The following is a 15,609-nucleotide window of genomic DNA, read 5'->3' as shown; positions in this document are numbered from 1 at the left end:
TTGATGTAACAAGATATATTTGTAAGCAACCTGCAAGCTGAAATATTTTCTATCAGTTCTCCCACCAGAATCTTTTTTTGCTGGAAACTCCTTTCCATACAGTATTTTACTTTAAGTTTCTGATTTAAAGCTGTTTTTCATGTGAAATTAAAGCAGATCAAGTTACACATTAACCTCTGTCTTTCAGGACACGTGCACATCACCGATTTCAATATTGCCACGATGCTGACTAAAGAAATACAAGTCACCACCATTGCTGGCACGAAGCCGTATATGGGTAAGAACCAAGGACAGTTATGTTTTCTCGAATTACCATTTTACAGGCTTGATTTGACAGCTGTCGTGAGATACAGGTGAAATCCTTTTTGATGAGAGTTTGAACTCTTTTCCTCCTGGTTTGTTTGAGATGAGGAACAACCTCACGAGGTGCTGCGGGGAGCATGGCGGGAACCCCTCCCCAGTCACACCCTGATGCAGCTGGAAAATGTGCATCCGTCTACTGATTTCACACCACAGAGCAAAGCACACGTACTGCAAGCGCAGATTTTACTGCTGTTATGCCATACTGTGCAGCGTGGTTTTGATTATAAAATAAGATAGTTGCATTCTTGAGATCTCAGAGCTTTTCACAAGCAGCAGCCAAGCTATGTAGCGATGATTAAATGCTCTTGTTACCCTTGAGAAGTAAGATGAAGCACAAAGACTTGTATTTGGTCCCTCAGTACATTAGCACAAGTCTTACGCTGCTGCATCGCTAGCAATAATATGAATTTTTATATGAACTGGCTGCTTTAAAACCTAGCATTACTCTGTGCTGAGGCCAAGTGAGTGGACTTAGGGCTTGGACCAGAGAGAAATGTCCTGAGCTAATGCTAAAGAACTGTGCAAACATGACACAGGAGAGTCCTTTTAACTATAAGTTCAACTTTCCTAACTAAACAAAAACACTCAAAAGCATTTCTGTACAGCCAACACAACCCCTCCCACACAAAATACATACTTTCATATACAGCAACACTCTCTCAGACCTAAATAACGTGGCCTCTCTACAGCTGTTGCACAGCCAAATGCCTTGGGGCAATCCCCTGGGAATCTCCTTTTTATCAAGATGACCAAGTTGGCCTTTCACCTTTGCATCACCGGTGTGATCCTTTTAAAAAGGCAAACATGCACAGAAAAGAAAGCAGGGCTGCCTGGGTTTTTTAGAGCAATTCTTGCCTCCCAGCTCACACAAAAATCCTACAGTACTTTTTTTCCTCACTCTCAAAAGGGAAATCTATTGGCCAAGAAAGAACATTTCAGCCTGTGCCTCCACCCACTTCCTATTAGCCCGGTAACCTCCTCCTAAAAAGCTGTGGTGCTCAGGCTTCGTTCAGTTAAAATTTGCTTTTCCCTGCCAAGGGTGCAGTTGGCACGATGTCTGCGTTTACACTGCATATTAATGTTTCTACAGAGCTGCTTTCATTCACTGTGTGAGGCTGTGTTTAGGCTCTGCCAGATTGAAGTACTTTAAATATGAACAAAGAGATGTGAGTGGGATGGAAACAGCTTTCCAACGTGAAGATCTACTGAGCAGAGCAGCTTTCTGGGGGAGGCGAGGAGATACTCGGGCCAATTTTATGGTTGGATGAAGTGAATTCGGGTTGGTCCTTATTCCAGAGGCTATTAACTGTGGGATAACAGGCAAGTCCTCTGTCAGCAAAAGGAATTTATTCTTTCTGGGCTTTGGGGGCAGAGAAGCACAGAGAGATCCATGTGGAGGGGATGGTGGGGCTCTCGGGTGCCCCGGGAGCAGGAGCACAGCAGCGCTGGGAGGGCTCTATGCTGGGACAGTTGGAGTTTTAGTGCTCTGTACAACGTAGGAACTGAGTTGGGTCTGGTGAATCTCTTAGTGATTATAGGAGTTAGAATAAAGCATTCTGTAATCCAAATGAATTGGATTGCGCTTGTCGAACGTTAAAGGTTCCAGTTACAAAGGGGATAGCACACCTGTTTCTTAAGGCCATCCCATCATTTACATGCACTAATCAATTAAGTTTTGTAACAGTCTCCTGAAGTAGAAGTTACTGACAGTCCCATTTCACCGGTGGGGAAAGGCACAGAGGAGCTGAAGCACTTGTTTGGCTTTTAACACAGTAGAGAATGTTTCACACCGTGCTAATTGCACGTGTAATGAGCAGGGTCAAGGTTAAGGGGTGTATCTGTTCCCAGGGCAGGCAGATATCTGGGCCGAGCTGGCATGCTGGGATCTGGGTCAGGCCTGGCTCACACCCAGCCGGGCTCAGTGCCATGCGGGACGCGAGGTCGGCCGGTCCTGCTGTGAGCTGCAGGGAGCGGCCACAGTCGTCAGCGGGGGAGATCAGGGTGGTTTGCACATGCGGGGTTTGCTCTTCTCTCCGCACCGAGGCTCCTCGGAGTGGGATGTTTCTGTGCTGAGGCTGAGACAGCGGGCGAGGAACCCGACAAAGGCCAAAAGGTGAATTGCTGCAAGGAAACCTGTGCATTCTGATTTGTGTCCACCTCAGCGGTGTCTCGGTAAAGGACCAGTCTACCAGCCATATGCCATTGGTTTGAAGAAAAAAACTGAAATGATCAGAGGTAATGAGTATTATGCTGATTTGTGTCCTAGGCAGACTAGCGGGGATGCTCTCTGTGGCATGGATCAAGCGTTCTGTGTTGCTCGTTTCCACTTCCATTGCAGCAAGGCAAACTTTCCTTTTTCTGTGTTTCACAGCACCTGAAATGTTTAACTCCGTGAAACCCACCGGCTATTCCTTCGCCGTGGACTGGTGGTCCTTGGGAATCACTGCCTATGAGCTGCTCAGGACCCGGGTACAGTGCGCGCGGCTCCCGTCCCATCCGTCTCTTTCCTCAAACACTCTGTTGGAAAGGTTAATGCTTTGTAACAGGGGTGAAGGGGCCGAGCCAAGTGCAAGGCTTGAAGGGTTATTACAGCATAGGAAGCAGAAACCACACCTTTGCCAGGGTTCTTGTGATCACGGCTAAGAGCTCAGAGAAACGGTCACAATACAGAACAGTGTGTCACAACGGTTCCCGGCTGTGCCCTGGGGTTGGTGTAAGCTGGGCAAGGCAAACAACTGACAACTCCCAAAGTCTGGGCCACAATATGATTTACTTTGAACTCCCATCCTGCAAAGAAAAAAAGAAAACTTGAAAAAAAAAAAAATCTCATGGCTCTTATAGTAAGAGTGAGCAGTTTGAGCAAAAGGAAACTGCAATGTGTAAATTATTAATAAAGCACAATCCCTGCCTGTCATGTCAGTGCTCTGCTTCTAACTCAGGTAAGGTTGGGGGCCTTGTAGACAGACAATCAGGTTAGTGTTTTGGAACTGTTGTGTAAAAAAAGTGGGACAAAATTGTTTAAATTACATTCTTCTAAGCAAAAGCTTGTTTAAAATCTTGTGAGGCTAGGAAACTTCTTCTTTCAGTATGAGTGTGCAAAACATGTTTTTAAAAAACTCTATCATCATTCTTTGCAGAATGCCTAAAAAAATATTTTGATGAATATATTTTGAATAACAGATTTTCAAATGAAGTTGCATATCTTGAATTGTGAGTGATCAAGTTAGTACACATTAAGGGGATACGGTTGTGACCTGTTGGGTAGCTGATGCCATGTGCCCCCTGTAAGCCTATTTGTGTAATATTTGAGTTTTCCGTTTGTAATGTTCAGTGGATGGCAGGACTGTTCATCACGTTGGCTTTTGACTGGCCGGCACTATTCCCAAAGGTGGGAGCGGAAACGCCCTTGGGTGTTCAAACCCGAGGGCAGAGCCGTGGTGAGATGGTGGCACCAGTGGCAGTTACTGCAGGGGGTGGTTACCTCCAGGTCCACCCAGTGCCGGTACACGTTCAGCACAATGATTTGACCTTGCAATTTATAACTAGTATTTTTCAAATGTACTTTTAACACCCTCACCTCCCAAAATACTGTAAAAATCTGGGAATCAAACATCTTTCAAAATGGAGACCCCCTACCATCGTCCATTGTCCCTCTGTGCGAGGCAGTGGTGCTGTAGCTGGCGTTGCCCGTGGAGGTGACGCTCCCCACAGGGTGGCAGGGGCTGTGCGTGCCCGTCGGTTCAGACCGGCGCTCGCCACGCAGCCGCGGGCTCCTCGCAGACGGCTCAGCGCCGTTTGCCGCGGCACCGCTCGCGGGGCACCTGCGGCCTGGTTCCCACTCCTCTGCACTTGTGTCATCTCCAGCGTGAGTGAAGAACTGGGACCAGTGACACATTTTACAGGGAATATTGGGAGTGCTCTAACCACAGCGCTATATATAGAAAATCCTTTCTGATAGCCCCTGAAGATACAAACGGTGAAAAGGCCAAGCAAACCCAAGCTGGCTGATGACTCTAACCTTTGGGCTTTGCCTCCTGTCTGTGCTCATTAAACATCTAGCTGTTATCGTTGTTATTGCTGACATTATTATTTTTATTTCAACTGAGCTATGATCACACAGGGAGAGACTTCCAGCGGGAGGCTTGGGGAATGTACAAAGAGACTTTGTTTGAAGCTTTTTTGCTCTGAAAAGATTTCCCAAGGAGTCTGAAAAAAACAGATAAATTAAAATGCTTTCCTTGTGGCATTTTTCACAGAGGCCGTATCACATTCGCTCCAACACTTCCATAAAGGAAATGGCTCACATGTTGAGGACGGCGCCAGTGATGTACCCCGCCGCCTGGTCCGCGGGGATGGTGTCTCTGCTCAGGAGGGTGAGGGCGGCCCAGGGCTGGGAGGCGTCGCTCTGGGCACGGCCGAGAGCAGCCGCGTCCCTCCATTGCGCTTTGCAGTAGATCGTGGGGAGTCAGACTGTGTCCAGAGCCAGCGGCGGGGACCCTCAGAGGGCACCGCCTGACAAATCCCGGCCATAGCGCGGGGGTGTGGTGACCGGGGAGCTGCGCTGGGCCCGGTGGCCGGGGCTGAGCTGCTGGGAGGCACCTCCTCTAAGGGCACACGCAGCCTCTGCTTCCAGAGCTACTCCTCTACCTTTGCCTCTCTGCAATGACATAGCTTAGAAGTAGGTATTAATACATGTGTCAATACATTTGGAAAAAAAAAGCGCTTTTAATTTTTAAAAAACATTTTTCCCAGTAATGAAGAGATTTGCAAGAAGTGCTGATACTATTGAAATCCTTTGACACCATGTGGTTCATGCACGATTGAAATTATTTTTTAATAAAGCTGTTATCAAAATTGCTTCAAAATCATTACTGGAATCATTTTGAACCTGGAGTCACATTTGAAGTGAAGCCATATCTTCAATAAACAAAACTATTGCTTGACAGTGTCAGACACTGTTTGCCTGCAGTGGCAGCAAAGCTGAAATACTGAACCCAGCGTAACAGCACTAGCTGCAGGTTTTGGAAAATATGCAAGTAGTTTTCTAATTTTCAAATAAGTGTAGGCAATAAAGTAGTATTAACGTAGCTTTCATCTGTTTTTATCTGGTGTAACTCTGCCACAGACACACCTGTATGTACCTAATCTCTGATTCCGCCTCTCAGGGTCTCACTTTCTCACCTCTTCCATTTAACTCTCGCTGCAGTTGCTTGAGCCGAACCCCGAGAAGCGTTTTTCTCAGCTGAAGGATATCCAGGACTTTCCATATCTGTCAGATGTGAACTGGGATGCTGTTCTCCAGAAAAGGATAACGCCAGAATTCATTCCCACGGTGAGGCAATTTGATTTGAAGAGGTTCTCAGCGTGCCCAGGCGTTACACGCTGCAGCCCGTCCCCGCGCCGGGCACCAGGTCCTGGGCAGTGCTTACAGATTTGCACAAGAGCATCAGCTGTCATAAGGGACTGGGGAAAAGAGAGGCAAGGGCAAAATTCTCACCCTTCTCTGGGTGTAATAAAGAGCAATGGGGGATGGCTACAAAGTGTGGGTGCCCCTTGGTCTGCTCTGTTCATAATATTCCCGGCATTTCTGGGTGCAGAGCTGGTCCGTGGCACTCTGGGTGAGACACGCACTGCCCCATCCTCAGCAGCCCCGCTGCCCCCCAGCTCCTCAGATGCAGAAACCCAGCGAGCAGACGTAGGCTCATTAGCCTGCAGATCACCTGCCATTTTATCATCATTGTTTCCTCCTGTAAAGACTCTCCCTAACAAGCCTGTTGTTCATAGTAAAACAACACATACAGTAGATTAATGTTTCTGATCCTTTTTTAATTAGTTTAAAACAGCAGAGAAATAACATAACCCTTAGGAAAATAATCCAAGGGCTGTTGTGTACAGCGTTACTCCAGCTGCTTTTCATCCAAATAAAAGGTGGACTAAATGATGAATATTTGTTAACTGTATGGATTTTCCCCCTCTGTTGCTGGTTTTCTCTCTGGTGGGTTTATGCTTTAAAACCAGTTTTGCAGGCTGCTGCGCTCCTCAGCAGCAGCACAAACCAGCTGAGACACAACCGTGTCCTTGTTCAAAAAGAGCAATTGTCCCACCTTGCCAGTGTCCCCTGGCTGAAGGAACTGATAAAATAAGTGAGAAGTGCAGCAGGTGTTCTGGCTCTGTGTGCAGTTGTAATTAGTTTATTTTTTACAAAATTCAGCTCCCAGATGCAGTCCAATTTATAAGAGACTCTTCTAGACAGGCTCTGATCACTTAAGGCCACCTCTCTTTCCCCTCCAGAAAGGCAGACTGAACTGTGACCCAACCTTTGAACTGGAAGAAATGATCCTAGAATCCAAACCTCTTCACAAGAAAAAAAAGCGCTTGGCTAAGAAGGAGAAAGACACCAGCAAAAGCAATTCTTCCCAGGTGAGAGCAAGCAGGTACAAGCATGTGGTCAAGGGAGTCTCTCATTTTCCAAGAAAGCTGATTGCCATCTAGCACAGCCACAGCAAACTAAACAGAGCAGTTTTTCCCTTGTGATCAGCTTTATCCCCAGACTCTTCTGCATCTTCCCTTTGGTGGAAGGCAGCATGTGTAAGCACCAGTTTTGTATGAGGAGGGTTAGTGCCGTTCTTCCCACTCTCCATACCTAAAGATACCTCTACATCTCCTTGAAACTGTCCTTGTAATGCCTTTCTGTGTCAACTGGGAATTTATTCCCCATCTCTTTATTTTTCTGTTTGAATGTGGAAGGCCTGCCACCTTCAAAAGCACCTAGAGATGCTCCAGAGGGACTTCATTGTTTTCAACAGAGAAAAGTAAGTACTGGTGCAGAGGAAGCACAAGAGACTGGCCCTTGCCAGAGACTTTCGCAGACCTGGGCTTTGGGCAAACGCTGCAGATGTGGTTTTAAGGAGCTCACTGATGAGGCTGAGGAGAGCAGGTGCCGGTGGCTGCTGGCTGAGCTGTCCTCGAGGCGGAGCGCTGGGCCCAGGGCCACAAATGGCAATAACTGCCCCGTTCCTGCAGGCAGAGTGTCGCTGGGGGGATCGGGGCTGGGGGATTGGGGCTGGGGGGATCAGGGCCCAGCACAGCCCCTGTGGGGCTTGTGGCAGCTTGTGCCAGGGATCAGGGTGCTCCCAGGCAGCCGTACCACTGTGTGGGCCCTGGCACGGCCTAGCCTTTCCCTCACAGCTCGACCGTCCCTTTCTCTCCCTAAGGGTGAGGCACCGCCACAGCGACAGCCAGGAGACCATAACGCTGCCCAAAAGCAGAGGCATGTACAAGGAGGGCAGCCAGAACAACCACCTCTGAGAGCAGCATGGCCCTGCCGGAGCGTTCCTCGTGGGCCAGCGCACACCCACCCGCACCCCTGCGCAGCGCTGGCCCACGGGATGCTGCTGGTAGCCCAGGGCAGGGTGGCCGTGCGGGAGCTGGGGCACCCGCTGCCTCTGCCTTCCACCCCACAGCCTGGCCGTGGGGGGAGAGGCCGTGGGAGCTGCCCCCGCGATTTGCCGCCATCAGTTAGACTGGGATCCTGTTATTTTGCCTTTCTTGGTGGCAGGAACGTGACCGTGTGTGAAGGGATGAGGTTTCAGTAGTCACCCTCTTGGCTTGGCTAGCGTCACAGCCCGTGGTGGCGACTGCCGTGTCATCGGTCCCCAAGATGTCATCACTGGTGTCGGTCGTGGTGGCGGGTCTGTCGCAGCGCTGGGGGTCCCAGGACCCCGCACGGGCTCATGGGCACCTGCTCCAGGGGGAAGAGGCTGCTCCCGGCTGCAGGGTCTCTGCTGGTGCGTTGCAACGAGGGTGGCCTTTGCCAGTGCCCGTGAGCGGGGGCACAGAGGGATGGAAGGGGCAGCGACCGCCTTCCTCGCTGGGAGGAGGCAGCAGAGGTTTCCTGTCCGTGTTCCCTCTCCCCACGCTGGTTCCTGTGCCTGTTCCCGGCAGAGCCGGGCTGCGGTGGTGGGTGGTGGGAGCCTGCAGACGGGTGTGGAGGTGACGAGGTAACGACCAGGCACAGGTGAATAACCAGCGTACAGATGCTTTTCCAGGCCAGCCTGAAAAACCCACTCATCAGCACATGAAACTGCTGCAGCTCCCTGAATCCGATGGGGTTTGGCTTCCAGCACCAGAGGTAAAGCTGAATATGTTTTTTTCATCTCTCTGCCATTGGAATCGTGCTTGATCTAGTGTTTGCAGGACCAGCTGTCCTGGTGTGGGCCTTGCCAAGGCTGAGATTGGCCAAAGCCTTTCTATTGCGGTCGAGCTGGGACTGATGCTGTTATTCAGATGCTTTGGCAGACCCAAGGTTTCACCTCCTTATTCACCATTTTTCCTGTTCTCAGCAATACAGTGACGAAGCATTTGCCTCCCATTTACCCAAAGCTGTTCTTTCTATCGCCTGTGCCTTCCTGTCTGCCTAAATCTGATCAACTCAAAAAAAAATAATAATAAAACCAACAGCCAATGAAGGGCTCCTTCCCAGTTGCTCAAAAGTCGGTGTTACTCCAGCGGTCGCTTGCATGGGGAGGCAGCACGGGTGTGCTGAGAGCTCCTGGGGAGGGGGGTCAGAGCACCGCTGGCGTTTCCCACCCATCCTCTGCTCTTTGCACAGCCCCACACGGGCTGTGGGGCCGGGGGGCTGAGAGGGACATGCCAACAGCTGTACCTGTCCCCTGCCCTGGCCCAGCCGCCATCGCCTGGCCCCAGGGCAGGCAGGGACAGGTTCACACTCCAGAAATGTGTGTGCGGGCCCAGGCGAGGACCCGAGCCCGGCTCCTCGCTGGGGAAGGATCCGCTGCTGCAGAAATGCCGCTGTAAGGCCGACCGCAGGAAAAAACCCTTGAGAACAGAAATGGTAAGAACATTGCGGCTTTAAAAAGTCCCCAGAGACTTCTAAAACCATCTCCCCTTTCCCCTCTTCCTCTGTAAACAGAGTCACAGTCTCAGCTTAATCACTACCAGGCAACAGGGAAAAGCTGTAATTTTGATAGCAGAACTTCACAAAACTTCTAAGTATGAGCAGCCTTCCCCACCCCTGGCACAACTATTCTGGCACGGCCCCTGAAGGGCTGCTGCATGGACAACTTGTCCTGTCTGAGCTGCAGGCATGTAAGAATAAATATTTCAAGGTCAAATACTTAAGGAAGAAAAAAGAAAAAAGTATTTATTTAGCACAGCCTAAATTGACACTTAATTTTTGTCATATTTGAAAACCAATCAAGTTCTTTTTTGCATGCTTTGCAAGCTTTAGAAGGCTGTGACCCTCTGATAAACACCGATAGAGGGGCAGTGTTTAACTCCCAGGTGCCCACAGAAAACGGCCCGCGATGGCCGGGGCGGGCGGCAGCCAGGGACCAAGCGCAGAGGCTGTCGCAGACGCGGCCACGGCACCGTTTCGCCGGTACCTTCGCTTCTGCCTGAGAAGCGACAGCAATACCCGACACCCACGGCTGCGGGCTCCATCCCAGCCGCCTCCCCCCCGGAGCCGCCCTCGCACCGCCCGGCCCAGCAGCAGGCGCCATCCGAGGAGGAAAAAAGCCAACCAGCAACACCCGTTGTTTGAAGGAACAACTTTTTTTTTTTAATAAAGTGTACAAAGTAGTAAAACTCCTTACGCGAGGTGCTGTGACGGCCGTTACAGAGATGATTTGGGCTCCTCTGCGGGCTCGTGGTGAAACGCCACTGAGCGCCGGGTGGGGACGAAGGACGTGAACAGGACACAGACCCGCCTGCCCCCACCAGCTCCCCGGCCAGGTGGTTCCCGCTGCCCCGCACCACGACATCCCCCACACGTTCAACACGACTAACACACCGACCCGAGCGACCTGTCTGAGCAGCATGCACACAGAAAGGAGGAGGAAGAACACGACCCAACCGAACCCACAACGACAACAACAGAAGTTTAAGGCTATGCAGAAAACAAAATGAAGCAATATCTTTAAAGCTAGGTAGCAAGTAGCATGTGAAACATAAGGCTTGAGGCTTATTGATTCTTCAGAACAGGTTTATTTGTTTTTCCTTCTTAAACACCAATGTACCATTTTTCTTCCTTCACTTGAACAGGGATTTTGTTTCCTCCCCGGCAGGGACGTTTAGCTCAGGGAGGTTATGTTGGAGCGGCCTCCCGGCGGCGCAACGATGCGCTTGCTCGCTGAGCGAACGCCTTCATCCACCTGGGTGCCTGGGAGAGGATGAGAAAGCACAACGGGAAGGGGGAAAGCGAAGTTCAGAGCGTTTTCTTCACCGGACTGAGTGGCCAGGCAGCCTGGGGTCTGGCCAAAGGGCCTCCCAGGGCTGTCTGCAGCAACCTGCTCCCTCTCCAGCCCCAGCAATGACCCCGAGAGCAGCAGTGGCTGGAGCGTCTCTACAGAGGCTCCTCCGTGAGCAGCCCCACACTGCGAGAGTGGATCTGGTGCTGCACGAGCACCTCCATGGCCACAGGACTCCCTGCTTCTGCTGCCAGGCACAGCTCCGGCCACGTCCTTTAAGGGACACGCAGGGTCCAGCCCTGCGACGCTCCACTCTCGTGCTCAGCTCGCCCCAGGCCACCTCCCAGCCACCCTGCAACCCCAGGCCAGTGGCCCCGCGCTCCCCCAGCCCAGCCACTGCGAGCGTTCACCTGACAGGCTGAATCCAGACTGATGGAGGTTCCTGACAGGGGGTGTCTGCCGCGTGGGGGACCCCCTGGTTGACCCCGCAGGTGTCCCCCCCTTGGGGGTGGTGGTCAGGTCGAACACGGGTCCGTCGTACATGCCCCGGGGCACGGCATGCATCTCCGCCATCTGTCACCGGAGAGTGGGGGTAGTGACACTGCTCTGCTCCTGGGGAGCCTCGTGCTCAGCCCCCGGCTCCCCAGTCCCCTCATTTTTAACTCGGTGCTTCCCTCCAGACCCCTGCAGCAGCAGGACAGCAAGGGGCAGGCATCACCCACTGACCCAGCTGAGCATCTGCCTCCAGTGGTGGCCCAGCACCAACCCTAAGGGCAAAGCTCCACCCAAGCCTTGACTACCCCAACTGTGGGTTCAAAGCACAGAGTTTGCAGCGCTGTTCCCAGGGTCCAGCAGGAACAGCAGAGAAAAAACAATCAGTTGTTAGGGAAAAGGGTGGTCCGGGCTAACGGTGCCCCAACGCTGTCTCCTAGCACCCCTGCCTCCTCACCTTCCTCCGGGCTTTGATGCGCTTGTAGACATAGTCAGGGAAAGGGCTGCTGGGCAGGAAGCGTCCCGTCCCCTGGGTCACGTGCAGGTTGCCGTCCTCCAGCATGATCTTCCCCTGGCATATGACAACCAGCGGGGCCCCACGTAGCTCCATCCCTTCGAAGATGTTGTACTCGGCCACCTGCAGCAACCAGGGGACGACGGTCAGGAGGGGCAGGAGCACTGCCAGCCCCACACCTGGCTGCTGCCGTCACCAGCGCAGTGAGAGGACTCCTCCAACAGCCCCAGGGGCCACTGTCAGTTCACTCGTCCATCACACCAGAGCTCCCAGCACAAACCAGAACCTGCTGCTTCAGAGCTCACCGTGAGCAGGGACTCCAGCATCAGAGGAGGGTGGGACCTAAGCTTGAGGTAAGGCACAAACAAAGCGCACTGGCAAAGCCAGGAAACATCTGTACCTGGAGGAGGAACCCAGGTAAGGAGAAATGCGAGTCCTGACACCTGCGTGGGCCCAGCTCAGGAGAAGAGCAACGGAGCAGGGTGGAAAAATCCCCGTGTGCAGAGCCCAGGGCTTGCAGACATCCCACCCCACAGCCACAGCTGGCGTCACCCCGAGCCTGCACCCACTCCCCCCTCCTCAGAGCGCAGCACGGCAGCCTCTGTCCAGCGCTGCACTCCCACAGACGGGCAGGGGCTTACCGACTGATGGGTTTTTGCTGTGACGATCTTCACGGCATCGGGATCCCATATAACCAGATCGCTGTCCGAGCCCACTGCTATTCTCCCCTTCCGCGGGTACAGGTTGAAGATTTTTGCAGCATTAGTGCTTGTCACAGCCACAAACTGGTTTTCATCCATCTTCCCTGTGGCCTGTTCAGACACAAAGAGAACTAAGTGCTCTTTGAGGAATGGGAGAGTAAGAGCCCCAGGGACCACCAGACTCACTCCCACAGAAGCCGCTGCCTGGCTGGGCCCAGGTCGCTGCTGCCGGTCTTACTGGTGCCAGATGGACCCAGAACTGGGGGCACAGTCTCAGCTCCTGCTGCTCACCCTGAACCCATGGCAGCTGCCTCTCCTGCTCTGGCTTCTTTTGACTCTCAAAGACAGAGAGCAGACAGGCAGCCGAGTGCCCAGCTCTGCGGGGGCAGGAACACGGGAGCCCGTCAGCCCCACCCACTCCGCCCCTCCCTGGTGTCTCTTACCACCGCCTTGTCCCAGATGACAGACATTCGCTCCTCTATGCCGTTGGTCCCTTCTGGGATGGCTGTGAAGTTGTCCTTCCCAATCGCTTTCTGCGCAGTGCTGAACGTGCAGTGGGCGCTTCCCGAAACCTGCAGGTCACCACTGAGGGGAGGTGGTAACAAAAGCATCAGTCGTTTCACAGTCAGACAACAGCACTCCTCTGGGCACGGGCAGCCCCTGGCTCAGTTCTATTTTACTCTGCCCCCTCATTTCCACAGCCCCTCAGCCTGAAGACTGGCCCCTGTGGTGGTCACCCCAGGGCACGGGGACAAGAGCTCTGCCACACTGCGCTGCCCACCCGGGGCACGGACAGTGGCCGCACGCAAGAGGAGCCAACAGCTCCGGTCCCAGGGAACAGGGTGGCCTTTGTGTCAAGCCAAAAGATGTTCTTCCATACCAGAGTTCATCATCTGAACTAACACAGAGGTTAAAAAACATCCCAGTGTGAGTCAGAAAAGCCATTTCTGGCAGTTTGTCAGGTCTGCCTGGGAGGGCTGCGCTTCTGCCCCACGGGGAGGAAAAGGCCTCTCCACCCGAGGACTGTCACAGAATCCCAGAATCATCTTGGCTGGAAAAGCCCTTGAAGATCCTCCATTCCAACCATGAACCTCACACTGACCGTTCCCAACTCCACCAGATCCCTCAGCACTGGGTCAACCTGACTCTTCAACCCCTCCAGGGATGGGGACTCCCCCCCTGCCCTGGGCAGCCCATTCCAACAACCCCTTCTGAACAGAAATACTTCCTAAGAGCCAGTCTAACCCTGCCCTGGCACAGCTTGAGGCCATTCCCTCTTCTCCTATTGCTTGTTACTTGTTCCCACAGCCAGCACTGTGGTTGTGTACTGCCAGCCCCTGCAGCCCCAGGGCCAAGCACAGACCCCTCGGCCCCACGGGAGTCTCCCTTGTCTCTGGGAGGGGGATGCGGCTGCAGGAGGGGGTTTGTGGGGGGCTGAGCTCACCGAAGGCTCCTCTCAGCCCCCACAGACGCTCACGGCAGCCAGCAGCACAGACCAAGGTGTGCTTGTGAGCACAGGCTGGCCTGAGCTGCAGCATCCCTGCCACATCACTGCCACAAAGGCAAACACCTCCCACGGCCACAGGGAAATCTGACAGTGGGATGGAGAGGGCCAGGACTCCCCAGAAGCTGCTCTCTCCGGGAGGCCCAGAAAAGCTCCACTGCAGCACCCTGCAGCGGCTGCTGCCCCACGCCATTACCCTGAGCCCTCTGCCCCAACCCACCCCTCTCCTGACAGCGATGGCAGGGGGCAGGAACGGGCAGAGCCGGCAAGCTGCCGACAGGCCAGGCAGGGCGAGGAGCTGCCCATGGCTCCCTGGAAGTCACCCGGCTGCTGCTGGGCCCAGCATCTGACAGGCAGCAGCTGGAAAGTCATCGCTGCAGGGCGAAGGCAGCAGATGAACACAGGCCAGCTCCGGTGCCGTCCCGTGAGGCAAGTGGCCTCAGGTCCCCGCTCCCAGACCGGCTGCGCCTGGACCCGGACGGTGCAGACACAGCGGCTCTGCTCGGGGCTCCAATCGGCCCTAATCCACTGGTAATCTCCATCTTCCTCTGATAATTTCTGCCATATGTCTGACCGACTGCACGGCCAGAGGCCCAGGCTGACGACACAACATGATTCCTAATCTCCACCAGATCTGTCCTGGCGGAAGAAAATCCATCCAGCCCAGCTGGAGTCTCGCAGCCTCTCCTCCTGCTGAAGCCTCCCAGAAAATGGCATGGGAGAGGTGCCAAGACAGATGCCTGTGAACTGGAGGGACTCAGAAGCGCTCTTGCCTCTGCTTTGAGATCTGGGGTAAATCTGAAGTGGAAGGGAAGGATTAGAAAGCCAGTTCAGGAGCTGGGCTCACCTCTCCCTGGCAGTCCCCTAAGACCTGCACCTATTCCATACATCCAGACTGAGCAGAGGCATCTCTTGCTTCTTGACCACAGCAAAATCCAGGGTGAGCTGCATGTTCAGACCCCAAACATGCTGGCACCTCCTAACACCACCACAGCAGCTCCACCTTGGCACAACCCAGGTTTATCCTAAGGCGTCCCTCTGCCCCAACACCTCTCACTGACCAGCCATCCCTTGCTCATCCAGTCCGAAATGTTTCCAGCATTACCTCAAAGGTCATTTCCATTTACAGCCCCCTCAGTGTCAGCCATCCCCTGGCTAACACAAACCAGCCGCCACACGCACAGTTTGACGTACAAGCGGAGGGTGAGGGGGGCGTGCGAGTGACACGCGGCGCGGGGACAGGCCAGCAGTGAGCTCTGTCCCCTGAGGCTGCGCGTGCCTTGCCAGTGACAGGATGGAGCATAACTGTGAAAGGTCAAAGCAAATTGCTGAAGTGCTTTTATTGTTTACTCTCTATTTTCAATAAATCCCTTCCCCACCCCCTTGCCTTCAGTGTGAAAACACAACCTACCATCCCTGTCAAACATGCACGAGCTGCTCTTGGAGCCTCCTGCACTCTGTGCCACCTGCACCAACGTGAGAAAACAACTGCTTTGTATTCGACCAGTGGCCCCACCAGCCTGTGGCACCTGTAACCCCTCCACCTTCTGCACCATCACACCCAGGCAGCCACGTCCCACCCCGCGCGTGTGGAAGCTTGGTGACTGCTTTCGCTGACACATCTGTGTTAGCTGGTCCTTGTTTCTTTGTCTTCTTCAGGGCATTTTAAATGGTTCCTGACTACCTGCCCTGGTATTTTTCTCATTACTGATGTCAAGCGCATGGTGCCACCCCTGCCCTCCCTCTGCTCTCCGGGGTCAGCCACCACGGCTCTGGCTCAGAGCCACTTCACCCCCCGGCTCATTAAACACCTACAGCGAAGTGGCT

General features: G+C 53.3%; 2 protein-coding genes across 5 annotated transcripts in view; one reads left to right on the top strand and one right to left on the bottom strand.

Annotated features, from left to right (window-relative positions):
* The window catches only part of STK32A (serine/threonine kinase 32A), a 29,069-nt gene extending 20,225 nt beyond the window's left edge, over positions 1-8,844 (top strand). For 2 of the 3 annotated variants that reach the window (XM_074838307.1, XM_074838309.1), the window contains 7 exons: positions 188-277; positions 2,735-2,832; positions 4,620-4,736; positions 5,570-5,695; positions 6,655-6,783; positions 7,111-7,175; positions 7,578-8,844. In XM_074838307.1, the coding sequence (XP_074694408.1) occupies positions 188-277; positions 2,735-2,832; positions 4,620-4,736; positions 5,570-5,695; positions 6,655-6,783; positions 7,111-7,175; positions 7,578-7,671 (719 nt within the window). In that variant the 3' untranslated portion in view covers positions 7,672-8,844. The remainder of the gene's footprint in view (positions 1-187; positions 278-2,734; positions 2,833-4,619; positions 4,737-5,569; positions 5,696-6,654; positions 6,784-7,110; positions 7,176-7,577) is intronic. The other variant, XM_074838308.1, reaches the window with a different exon arrangement.
* A 1,499-nt stretch (positions 8,845-10,343) lies between these two features.
* DPYSL3 (dihydropyrimidinase like 3) overlaps positions 10,344-15,609 on the bottom strand; it is a 36,555-nt gene continuing 31,289 nt past the window's right edge. For both annotated transcript variants that reach the window (XM_074838304.1, XM_074838305.1), the window contains exons 10-14: positions 12,722-12,863; positions 12,219-12,389; positions 11,521-11,700; positions 10,982-11,144; positions 10,344-10,543 (exon numbers count right to left, since the gene is read on the bottom strand). In XM_074838304.1, coding sequence (XP_074694405.1) covers positions 10,455-10,543; positions 10,982-11,144; positions 11,521-11,700; positions 12,219-12,389; positions 12,722-12,863 — 745 coding nt within the window. In that variant the 3' untranslated portion in view covers positions 10,344-10,454. The remainder of the gene's footprint in view (positions 10,544-10,981; positions 11,145-11,520; positions 11,701-12,218; positions 12,390-12,721; positions 12,864-15,609) is intronic.

The sequence above is a fragment of the Strix aluco genome, chromosome 13, assembly GCF_031877795.1.
Source record: "Strix aluco isolate bStrAlu1 chromosome 13, bStrAlu1.hap1, whole genome shotgun sequence".
Classification (NCBI taxonomy): Eukaryota; Metazoa; Chordata; class Aves; order Strigiformes; family Strigidae; genus Strix; species Strix aluco.
The sequence above is the reverse complement of the archived record's forward strand: the minus strand, read 5'-3'. Positions and strand labels throughout refer to the sequence as shown.